Source organism: Myxine glutinosa, chromosome 9, assembly GCF_964187855.1.
Source record: "Myxine glutinosa chromosome 9, kmMyxGlut1.1, whole genome shotgun sequence".
In the NCBI taxonomy this organism is placed as follows: Eukaryota; Metazoa; Chordata; class Myxini; order Myxiniformes; family Myxinidae; genus Myxine; species Myxine glutinosa.
The window spans coordinates 96,030,515-96,043,667 of NC_136269.1; the positions used below are offsets into that span (position 1 = coordinate 96,030,515).

A 13,153-nucleotide genomic window follows, 5' to 3' on the forward strand; every position below is an offset into this window, starting at 1 on the left:
TCGTAGATGAAAACCCTTATGTCATTTCCTCATTCTGCTTTGAACTCAATATCTCTATATCTTAATTTCAAACAACATCATTCATCATTCCAATCACAAATTAATACCACAGTATTAATGTATCAACATATAATGTTAAATCACGATTGCATTGATATTATCAAACCAGCAAACCGTCATCATCTGTTCACTTCCGAATGCAGGAGCAAGGAAGGTGTCGATCGCATTTCAAAATCATAATTGTATTGAGGAATTTCTGAAACCTCGTACCTACCATACAGCACCCACTGGGAACCCAAAACGTTTCACAGAAGGTCAATATATTTCCTTTTTGTAAAATATGCAACTGTAAGTTACTAAACATGTCCCCCTGTCATGTGATCATATCCTCAGCTCTGATTGGTGGACGTTTGTGAGGGACATACATACACTGGACAGACAGACAAACGCTGTGCCAGACAACATTGCCCTACTGGCTACGCCGTAAAAACAAATTCTCTCTTTCATAATGAGTTATCTTCATTCGTAAGCAGCAAAGGTTGCCGGGTAGCATCATTGGTGAGTGCATGGCAGTGCCACTGATGCATTGCCCTCTGCTGATTAGGGAAGGAAATTGTAATTTGTTGAGGGTACCGGTGATAGCTCGCCTACTCTTCACAAAGGACATCATAGGACCTTTAACGTCCACCAAAGAATGCTGGTACACGTGACATCCGCTTAACATCCAACTGAGAGACGGCGCACAAATTGGTGAATCACCGTGCCTGTGAAATACAGGATGACAGTTTATACCTGGGTCAATATTCAAACCCAGGCTAGACAGCTTAGAGGCGAGTGTGCGTACCTCTAGGGCCCAGAGGTATGGCCCAGCCCTAGAGTCTAGGCCATCCTATCAGCTCATAATTAGTTGAGAACAACATACAGCCACTGGGCCAAAAAAAATTGTTGAGAAGAATTTCAGCAGTGATTGTGATTTAAATTCACACTCCAACTTTTAAAGCATCATAGTTAGTAGTCCATACCCGGGTGTGTACCCCGATTCAGAATAGGCACACTGTATCCCTGCGCATCGTAAGAGCGTGACCAAGGGTTGGCGTCAGGAAGGGCATTCGGCCATAAAAACATTGCCTCAAACAGGGAACCATGATTGTCATGGGGCCCGCAAGGCTAACCCCCGCTCTAGCAGGGAAAAATGGCCTTAAAACGATCATTCATTCATTCATTCATTCAGTTAGTAGTCCATACAGATGGTCTTCTCTTCAATGAAGCTTTCATCAACACATTACTTCAAGTCTACCTGCAATGGAAAAACTGCGAACAACAACGAACAAGAAAGAGCAATCAGCGATTGCAGACCCTCGCCAGGACGTGTTTTCAGTGGTTTTGAAGGCTTTTGTAGTAAAACAAATATGGCGGCCGAACCACGTCACAGATGACATCATCATTTTTTTTCCCTCCACCAATTTATCCCGAGATTATGCTCAAGAAATTTCATCTTGATCAAATGAATTTTTGTACATGTCGAATTATGACATCATAATGGAGGCACCTATGACATCATCATTAACATATGTTATTCCACATGGAGAGTTCTTTACAATGATCCATGTCTCAATCTTTTCTATGCAGCGCTTTCGGAGATAAAGAGGTGCAAAATGTTTCGGTTTTTCCAAGATGGCGGCCGAACCACGTGACCGATGAAGTCATAATTTATTTTTTTTCTCCATCAATTGATCCTGAGATGACTCTCAATAAATTTCATCTTGATCGAATGAAGTTTTGTACTTGTCTAATTATGACGTCATGATGGAGGCACCTATGACATCAACATATTTTATTCCCCATGGAGAGTTCTTTACAATAAGCCATGTCTCAATTTTTTCTATGCAGTGCTTTCGGAGATATAGAGGTGCAAAATTATACGGTTTTTCCAAGATGGTGCCCGTACCACTTGACCTATGGCGTCATAGTTATCATTAAAAAATTATACAGGTGGAGTTGCACCTGGGGTGAAAATGTCCTGTCAATTGACCAACGGTTGCAGAGAAAATCATATTTATTCTGTGCGGACAAACAAACAAACAAACGGACTCGAATGCAATAACCTCTCCTCTGGCGAGGGTAACAAGCAAAAACTCTAGGTAAAAAGGATCCCAACTCACAAGGATCATCAGAAAACACAATGTACGCATCTTGAGACTTTGCAGACAAGAGAGAGAGAGAGAGAGGTGAATGAGTAATCAATATTATCCATTGTAAACCAAAAAAAAAAAAAAATCAACATATTCCCAAGATAATTTGATGAAAGGTGTCATCCAAGGCACAATCAGGTGGATTCTGTAAAAAAATTTTGCCAGTGACTGTATATTCCCCAATAGGCATGAGAGTGCTTCCCTTTGACAAAGATAAATAATTAAGAGGAAAATGTACTGTAAGAGAGAATTCTTTTTCCATGATATTAAGTTTTTATGGTTATCAACGGCGCAAGAAACATGCGAATATAAACTCCACAAATTTAATGGTTCGAAAGATTAACCAAGTTATCCAACAAGCGATGCACAATGTGCATGGTGTAAAAATATCCTCCAAAAAATTTGACTGAAATTGGTGTTCCACCAAATCTTCTTACCGTGGAAATAGGCTATTTTAACGTTGCTCCATACGAGAGTGAGTATTCAAGGGGCAAGAGCGAGAAAGGGGTTTTCCTCCCTTTTCCCTGTACTGATTGATGTCATACACTGGATAGACAAGCGTGTACTGTAGTAATAGTGGGGGGTGGGGGGGGGGGAGGGGGGAGGTACACTCTTGGAAAATGCCACGATATTCAAAACAGCGATAGTTAAAACCAATTTCCAATGTGAACAAGCATTCTGAGTATTGCGCTGCAATACATGTCCCCTACCAAAGTTCAAAGTGCCATAACTTTGTCAAAAATGATCGAATATGCAAATTTATGCACTGTTGATGCTGGTTTTCAAACTTGATCTGAGGTATGCTGAGACACATGTGTGTCATGCCTCGTCTCGTTGATAAGCCCGCAAGGTCGCTCCGTGGAGCGGCCTGCACATATTGCACTGTGTGAATTATATAATTACCAACTCACGGTCTGAGGTACTCGCGATTCATGAGATATCCATTTTTACTCCTGCCCCAGGGAGTAATGCATTCAATCGTGTCCGTGTCCGTGTGTGTGTGTGTGTACGTGCGTGTGTGTTCGTGTGTTTGTGAACAACATATCTGGAAAAGTTCTGAACAGATTTGGATGAAAGTTGGTGGGATGATTTCCCTTGGGATAAGGAAGAATTGATTAGTTTTTGGTGAAGCTCAGGATATTATTCCAGATCCAGAAATTTTTTGAAGGATTGTTTACCATTGGAAGACAGGGCTCATTTTTTTTTTAACATTATCTTCTATATTTAACATCGTGATATGAAAATAGTTTTCATATTTGTTGTAAATGTAGTTTAAACTCGTGGTTATGCGTTACAGCAGTGTATTTTGTTAGCAGCGTCGTCTTCAAGGTTCTTTTCTTTTTTTTTCCCTAATAAAGACATATTCTGTCATTTTTAAACCACTAAAGTGTGTATTAGGTTTCCCCGTTTCATAAAATGTATCGTTTGATACGTATAATGCTTTAAAACTGTTTTTTTTGTTTGTTTGTTTTTAACCTCAGAAGAGATATCAACATTTACCTCAGCGAATGTCAATCGCGGTGTCAGTATTTGATGAACTTATAAAGACTTAGGTGAGTTATAAGTGTGACAAGCATGTGCACGGGATTCTTCCCAGAAGAATGAGTGGTCGCATTAGCTTGTACGACTTAAAATGAGCAAGTTTTGTTTTCACGTTTGGGCCAGTTTTACATGTTGTATCCCTAAGGAATGAAACGAACGTTTTTCCTGGCTTACAATTTTATTTGAAGTCACACATGCCTCAAAATACACTCACTTATATAGAATTGAATGCTGAATCCGAAAACGTAAGTGAAATTGCCTTGTTTTTTTTAAACATTATCTTCTATATATTCTAAATATACATCTGTGCAGTGTCTGTCTTGTGTTGTCTTGTCTTGTGTTGTCACTGAACTACTCCCTCAAACTTTTGTGAAATCGTACTATTCCAACTTGACCCACGGCGGGAGTATGCGCTCTACTGAGTGGCGTTCTAGTTTTTAATATTTTCGTTTAATTAACGATATCTGCCAAACCACATGCCCTATCGCAAATTCCAAAAGTACATTTTAGTAGACCGACATGCTGAACAGATCTGTGAAGTTTCCCCTCGATTGGATCAAAAATGAGGGAGGAGTTCGGTTTTAAAGACCATGATTAAAAACGTCATAACTCTGAAAAGCTCGCTGACTTTTTTGTTCGTCATGGGTATGCGATTCCGGCTGCAAAGTTTGGCCTCGATCTGTTCAGCCGTTGCAGAGAAAAAGGGGTTTTCATGTTTTCATGAAAAACAATATGGCGGCCAAACCACGTGACCTGACGTCATAATTAGCATTAAACTATTCTACAGACCGAGTCCCCCCTACGGTGAAAATTTGATCTCAATCGGTCCAATTATTGCAGAGAAAATGGTTTTTAAAGGAAATTAAAACTTAAAATGGCACTGAGTTAAGGATCATCAGAATTACCAAAGTTCAAAGTGCCATAACTTTGTCAAAAATGATCGAAACGTCGTGACGTTCGAACTTGATCTGTAACTTATCATGAGGAAACCATGTACCAAGTTTGAAATCATTAGCATTAGGAGTTTAGAAAAAAAGTCCGGAAAACTGTTCTTTGCGTGACGGACTGACAGACTGACGGACTGACAGACGGAGGGACGGCGTGCAAACCTATAGTCCCCTCCGGTGTACACCGGTAGGGGACTAATAAGGGGGTTAGTTTCCTGGGCTATGAGAAAATATACAGGTAGGTGGGCGGCAGGCAGACATAAGCACGTCACAATTGAAACTAGAAAACAAGAAAGCATTTAAAAATGCAAAGGCCATCCTCATTCACTTTGTATTCAAACTTTTTCTTCTAACGTATGCTATGCATGACAAAAACAGCTAAAATATTGACGATTGTGCGTGGTATGGGCTAATAATGTGTAAATTAAATATAAATTGGCTTTGCAATGAAGACTCTTGCTGTGTTGAAGCAGATTAAACATTGAGAAGCAGATTAAACTTGTCCTCTAGCCCCCAGCATTCCTCTCCTATTAATCTCTTAAATCGTTTTCCTTTATATTTTTTTGACGTTTTTAAAATAAATCGTTCTGCAGTTCCATAAACCAGCGAATAAATAAAATTAAAAGAAATCACTTTTGACGTTTTACACGTTGGCACCCGTTCAGTTCGATTGCTACCGTTGCACGAAAGCCTCATGGTGCAAGATAACCATCGCAGCTCAGCTCAAAAACCGATAGGTTGAAATTAAACCCCGCAATAACTAAATCGGTAAACTTAAATAACGAGATTGCCGTGATTGGTTAAAACTAATGATATTCAAAACCCACAATATTTAAGGGTTTACTGTATTCTCATCATAAAGTTTGTTGAAAATTTGAGGACAAATTGTCTAACCCCACCAAAATTGCAAAGTAACGATTGCAAAACCCCACCTCCCTTTGAGCAGGGGTTTTAGGATAATGATGAAATGTGAAAAACTACAAACGAGGGAAACAGGACTTTTTTCTGTTTGCATGAATTTTGTACCCCGTGGTTCTTACTCTGTGCTTGTACAAAGTTTTCCAACTAGTATATATGGTACTGTGACGCATGTACCGGTGACGCCTCTGATACCTGACATAATGTAATTAAATGGGATACATTTCCAGCACCACCCTTTCAAACAAGTCCCAGCATTTGAATTTGGTCTACTACGGCTACACGGAAAAACGTGGTGAACAAGGTTCAGACATACATGGCGGCGGCCATCTTGGATTTTGACGTGGGTTGCACCCGCACACCAAATTCGAATGCGGTCCTTCGCTTATGCACGCACGCCCGCAAACACGCACGCCCGCACGGACGGACGGGAAAACCATAGTCCCCCTTTCGCTCCGCTGTGCGATGGGGGACAAAAAGGCTTGGCTTCAGTTACCATATCATTCAAACCTCTTCTATGTGAAATGCCTTTCTTTCTTCAACATATTGTGGAAATAGCTCCCATGGGTTAATAATGGAAAAAAAATAGAGCAGACATTTCCTTAATGAGTGTTCTGAATAAACGTAAAGTAATTAAATGTGATTTCAGATTCACGTGGTTCATTTGTATAGTTGGAGTCGTGCAACCACCCCATTGGTGTATCTACAAATCTACACCCGATTTGACCTCTATTTCATGTGTTTACCTTTGTTATCCTTTCTTTATTTGTCTTTTTCTGAACACATGACGCCATTTTCCCTCGTTGAGGTGGGCCTTGCGGAACCCTCAGAACATCTGGTGAAGGGCCAACCAGGGACTGCTCCACCAATATTGAGAGGGGAGTGGCAGATAAGGCTAATACTATTTAAGGATTTACCGTTTATTTGTGGAGTCATGGGCGTGTACCAGGTAGTTTGGCAAGGAGAATTATTGTGGGCTAACTCATTTATCATGGTTTGCTTCCTTTTATTTCCTCCACATGCTATTTGCAATACACATTATAAACTTGATTTGGTCTCTGGGTGAATTTTGGTTGGCTTGGTAGCTTTATAAATCCTGTTAAAGGTGAATCGGTCACGGTACCCATTCTGCAAGACGATTGAGTCATGTGACTTTGGTTGCTCAGCTGAAGATTAATTAAGAGCAGTCACTTGATCGCCTATCGGTGTGGCCCTCAAGCACTTTGGGGACTCCGATTTGTACCGCAACACAGTCGTCAGATACAGGTCCGCTATGGAGTCTGAGGCGGGTGACAGTTGTGCTCATTTTGACACGACTCACCGGATTTGAACCAGAAGACCGGTGCAGACTGGTGGCTGTAACAATACTAGGGCATGCTAGACGTGGGCCGGCGCTCATGGCTGGGAATGAACGCCGGCCCGGCCGTTTCCCGACTTGCCGAAAGTGCACGGGGGTCGGCACGTCCGAGCCTTGTGTCCGAACCTGGCGTGGTAATAACACCATGCCTGGTCAGGTGGAGGCCCCGGCCGTTGTGTCGGAAGCGGTCGGCACGGCGTGGCGGCCGCCAGTTGCATCGACCACAGAACCCCCCCCTCTATTTACATGAATGGTTTGGTCCATTCGCAAAGCCAAAGCGAACGACCACAGAACCCCCCCCCCTCTATTTACATGAATGGTTTGGTCCATTCGCAACGGCAAAGCGAACGGCGAACGGCTAAATCGCCATAGCTCGGTAAGTACTTGTCCGATTAATTTCAAACCTTGAAAAGGCACATCCTCGGGTCCCCAGCAATATACCTGGCAAGTTTCAAGTATATCGGACCGGTAGTTGTCGAGAAACAGCGGTCACAGACAAACGTACAGACGTACAGACGTACAAACGTACAAACGTACAGAGATTACTGGAATTATAGATAGATGTTCAAACATTACAAATAATCCTGGCCAGTAAAAACGTGCTGCACTAACCAGATTCAGACTCAGACTCTTCTTTCCCTGAGCTGTACTCTTCATCACTGTCTTCAGAGTCCTGAGAAGCCGATTCCGATGGTTGGTAAGTTTCATCTTCATCCATTTCATCCGAATCCATACCATCCTCATGGTCGCTTCCCTGGAAAAGCATGCAATGATCTAACTTTGGGCTTGCATGCAAACTCTCTTCACATGGAACCACAAGTTCTCTTCACACTCATCTTGCACATTTTAATTCAATTTCCCTTTATAACCTTCTACTTCTTTCTGCTCTGCTAATCACAACAATCACTTTAACTGCTTACACGATAAAATTACAAATAAGCTCTTCCGTGAGCCTCAATCTCTGTATATCTTTTGTTGAAATAAATTTTTTGTACAAAAATAAAACAAGATTCACGATAAAACTAGAACGACTCTTCAACGTCCGTCGCAACATCGACCGATATGCCTATGCCCACATTATTACATCATTATAGATACTTGCACCAGTTTTGATTTAAATCCCTTCAGCTGTTATAAAATATACCATTTTTACCTGACATGGCCTTTGACCTGTGATGTCAAAATCTAATCAGATCGTATTTACATTACAATATGTACCTATACCGAGTGTGGTAAAAATCCCATCACTGGTTCACAAGTAAGCGCAGTAACAGAATTTTTACCGAACAGGACCACTGACCGATGACCCTTTGACTCCATAATCTAATCTGTTTATCTTTACATCATAATACATACTTGATTTAAGTTTGATTTAAATACCTTCAGCCGTTCTCAAGTTATTGTATTCCTTACGGAGTAAAACCCCCACTTCGTCAGTGGAGGCATAAAAAAACAACAACAAAGTAAGCGAAAAAGCTGTTTCGCCTTACGTCACTCTCAGGATCCAAGAAAGACCAGCCACCCTGCTCAAAAAAATTCTCCGGGTCGCTCGTGATGGTCTTCATGATCTTTGTCCAGTTCAGAGACTGTATTCCTTCTGTGTACTTGATGTCACAGGAGCTGTTCAGGGACAGCGAGCAGGGAATGAGAGTACAATGGTCGCCACCGCCTACACAAATAAATACTATGGCTACCGCTACAATTCATTAAAAAAGGTTTATCTCCCTTCAAGGCAAATGCCAAGCAATCAAAATCGAGGATAAATTATCCAGATTGTATGAGTACGAGGTGCAGAATAAATAGGGAAATAAATAGTATAGTGTAGCTCATCATGCCAAATATTTTGGCAGGACATAAAAATAAAAAAAACACATTTTAACACACCTTCACAAAAACTTTAAAGATTTGTTGCAAATAACCTTTCATCTACAAAGGGAATTTAATATTTCACAAGCAAAGAAAGGCATTCAAAAGTTCATCTTCTAAATAACTCAGGCAACAATACTAATCAAATTAAATAAATAAATGAAGGGGATTTTCACTAATTAATTGGCATATGTGGGAAAATTACACGCCCAGAGCAGGAATCGTGTTCAGGCCGTTGATGCTCCTATGGCTGACACCGAGTGCCCTGGAAGCAGTGACGGAAAGAGTGGCAACCATATGTGTGGGAATATTGCATGCTCAGTTATGGTCGCCCAGATAGCTCACATGGCAGAGTACCTTGGTTTGATTCCTGGTCTGGGTGTGTAATTTTCCCACATGTGCCAATTAAATACTAATCAAAAGGAAACTAAGTAATATTCTGGTAAAAATGTCAACCAATCCTTTGGTTCCATTTCTTTCTTGAATTGAAGAATTTTCTCTAAAACGATCCCCAAATTTAAAGCAGTAAATATAAGAAAACATTCCTAGCAAGTGTTTACTAAAGAAATAAAATAAATCAATTTGCATGACCGACATTTACAATAAACCGACATAAAAAAGGCGAGCAAACAAGCCACAGTGTTAACATGTTGTTGTGCACTTTGTTGAATTGTGCAGCAAGTTTTACTTGAGCCACTCCTTGATGGCATCGAGTGATGTCGATGGGATGGCATTGACCATGACGACTTTCTGATGGTAATCCTTGTGCACGATCACCATGTCAAAGTTCTTGAGATGAAACTGGACTCGCTCAAAATGAATAAACTCCACATCGTCTAGCGTGATCATGAAAGGAGGCTGGCGTGGACAGGAAAACATGCATGCAACGTGAGAGATGGAGAGTAAGATATTAGCATAGAGTCAATTTTAGAATTGAATACTTATATCATGGAACATGGGGCTGGCCTGAATGGATAGCTTGGAGCAAGTGTACTTGCATTTGAGCTGTGGTTTCTGGGTTTGATTCACGCCGCAACTAAAAACTGTTACCTGGTGCCCTCCAGGTAGGACTTTTCACCAACGAGCACGCAGTCCTTCAGAGGATTGTTAAACCACATGCCCAATTTCCCCACATTCATTGGTAGACAAAAAAAAAAATCCCACAGTGTATTTCGCAAGAGGAGGCCATTGTGTGCTGGCATTCTGGCCAAATTACAAAGTCCTGCCCTGGCTACTGCTGGGAAATGCAAAAGCAAACAACCCAATGTCTCCCTTGGCATGACTGCTTCAGAAACACCCACAATCTTGAAAGAACTTGGACTCGTAATCCTCATTATCATCAACTAGGGCATGCCCGTACTATATATAAGCTAGGACGTGCCCGTACGTGGGTGCCCGTTCCTTGCCATAAAAAAAAAAAAAAAAATTTGTGTAGGGGTGTGTGTGTGTAAACATCCTAGGGCGTGCCCGTACGTGGGTGCAAAAAAACATGCGTGCAAACAACAACAACAAAAAAAAACTTTGAAACCACGTGGCAGTAACGACCACAGAACCCCCCCCCCCTCTATTTACATGAATGGTTTGGTCCATTCGCAACGACCACAGAACCCCCCCCTCTATTTACATGCAATGGTTTGGTCCATTCGCAACGCCAAAGCGAACGGCGAACGGCTAAATCGCCATAGCTCGGTAAGTACTTGTCCGATTAATTTCAAACCTTGAAAAGGCACATCCTCGGGTCCCCAGCAATATACCTGGCAAGTTGCAAGTATATCGGACCCGTGGTTGTCGAGAAACAGCGGTCACAGACAAACAAACAAACGTACAAACGTACAAACGTACAAACAAACACACAGAGATTACTGGAATTATAGATAGACTAGGGCATTGCCCGTACTATATCTATATCTAAAATTATATCCCCCCCCTCTATTTACATGAAATGGTTTGGTCCAAAGCGAACGGCTTGCGAGTCCGGTGACAATCCCCCCCCTCTATTTACATGAAATGGTTTGGTCCAAAGCGAACGGCTTCCGGAGTTTGGTAAAGAAATCGCCATCGCGTGCACAAACGCGCAGGAAAGCGAATGAATCGCAAATTCGTTTTTATTAGTTTTAAAACATAGTTTAACGCCAACATAGTTTGCAAACGTGAAATAAATGAATACGCTCTCAAATGTGCCATCCGAGGCAGAGTGTGTCCGCCACGTTCGGCACACGCGATAGTTCGCTGCTCTCTGATTGGTTGAATCGTTTTTTGGACATAGCTCGGTAAGTAATTGTCCGATTAATATGAAACCTTGAAAAGGCACATCCTCGGGTCCCCAGCAATATACCTGGCAAGTTAAAAGTATATCGGACCCGTGGTTGTCGAGAAACAGCGGTCACAGACAAACAAACGTACAGAGATTACTGGAATTATAGATAGATGAACATGAACAGGTGTAATCACATGACCCTTGATTACACCTAACCCATGGCTAACAGGCACCATCATGTTACTCTTACACAAACAGTACTTGCAATAAGCAGGTTAAAAATTTAAAGGTTAAAATTAATTTCCCTCAACCAGGTCGATATCTATATTTGATAAGAATGATAAAAAAAAAAATTAAACACTGACAATAACTACAACAACAGTTGCTGGCAACTATCAAGGATTCCAAGTGGTAACATTTAAGTTTGAAAGAAGCAGCCAGCCATGTGAGATCTTCAAATTCAGCATTTCCAAAACAAGCATTAATACAAACCTATGCATACTTCCCTTCCTATATGTACTCCTCTTGACCCAGACCCACATCTCCTTATTAAAAAGTAAATACTTTATTACTGCAAAGCAAATGGCCGGAGTCAGGAGGAAGGGTTGAGGGAAAGGTGAAATATAGCAGATTGCATCTTTCACAGTCAATAAGTGGTGCAAACAACTGTCTTACCCATTCAGTCACATTGACAAGGGCACTGCTCGTTGGCTGCAAGAAAGCAGTGCTCCGAAATGGAGCTCCCTGGAATCTAAAACACAGCGCAGGTTGTGAAAATTCAAAGGTTAGACCAGAATCGTCATGTACACAAATGAAAATCCGAATGTGAACAAGAAGGAAGTACATTGCACCTTGCAAGGTGACCCTCAAGACTGGAATTATAATCACTAGAAATATTATTAACAAAATGAAAAAAATGACGGAACCAATAAGAGGTGATGCACACGGAAGAAAATATGAAAGCAAGAAAACTTCAATTATGCTTCAGAAAATATGGAAGTTGAAAGGTTAAATGCAGAGCACATGCAAAATTTACAATGAAAGAACCCAAATGGAGTTGATAAATACTTATTCTCAAGACAATCAAAGTTGGTAGTATGTGCTAGGATAGCTTAGAGGTAAGCAAACTTGTCTCGGCTGTCTCGCCTTTGTTCAAATTTCAGGCCAATATATGATAAACTGTCATCCTGGTGTTTCACAGGCAAGGCTATACATAAATCAATGTGTGGTCCTTCCCCTCAAATGGACGTTTGAGACTGGGCATTCTGGCAGCATCAATTAGTGGAAGGCAAAAATCCCAGTGTCCTTTGCGAATAGTAGGTAACCTAATGCTGGCAAATCCACCTTTAGAGGCCATTTTTCCCCGCAAAGTGGGGGTTGGCCTTTTTCGGGCACCGTGGTTGTTGTTTTTTTTGTTTGTTTTTTTTTGGTCCCCTTTTTGAAGCAATGTTTTACGGCAGGATGCCCTTCCTGCCGCCAACCCTGTTTGTCGCCTTTTACGACAAGCGGGGAATTACCAGTGAACTGGTACTCAATTAGCCGACCTCGGAAGGATGACAGGCTGAGTCAACCCCCCTGGCATTAATTCAGCGATCGACCGGGATTCAAACCCAGGATCCTAGGATCCTAAGCTGGCACCCTAGCCGCTAAACCAACACCAGGCTATTGCTGAACCTATTGCTGAACCAACCTATTGCTGGCACCATGAACAAATTAAAATTTTCTACCACCTTCAGTCAAACGTCAGTCACTTGGTGAAAGACTTGGGCCAAACACATTCCAAAGCCAATCCCACAATTGGAACCAATTGGGGCAATCAAGGAAGCAGTAATAGTTGTACTAGTAAAATATTGTTATGCATTTGGGGAGTGATATATGTAGAGCAGAGTAGATCTGAGTAGGTACCATGCTTCGGGATGTCGCGGTAAGGAACACTTCCTGTAATAAGTCATGTGTAGGCGTTTTGTCGGTTAAGGCGTAGTGCATCTACCAGGAGATTTGTGTGTTAAGTAGTGTAGGGAATAATGAGTAGAGCCCTTGTATGTCTCACCTGGTAATCAAACCTTTGTCCCCT

At 41.5% G+C, this 13,153-nt stretch overlaps 1 protein-coding gene across 2 annotated transcripts in view; it reads right to left on the bottom strand.

Moving 5' to 3' along the window:
* The window catches only part of LOC137435216 (FACT complex subunit SPT16), a 109,580-nt gene that overhangs the window by 6,035 nt on the left and 90,392 nt on the right, over window positions 1-13,153 (bottom strand). For both annotated transcript variants that reach the window (XM_068128798.2, XM_068128797.2), the window contains exons 21-24: window positions 11,755-11,830; window positions 9,511-9,680; window positions 8,447-8,576; window positions 7,569-7,710 (exon numbers count right to left, since the gene is read on the bottom strand). In XM_068128798.2, the coding sequence (XP_067984899.2) occupies window positions 7,569-7,710; window positions 8,447-8,576; window positions 9,511-9,680; window positions 11,755-11,830 (518 nt within the window). The remainder of the gene's footprint in view (window positions 1-7,568; window positions 7,711-8,446; window positions 8,577-9,510; window positions 9,681-11,754; window positions 11,831-13,153) is intronic.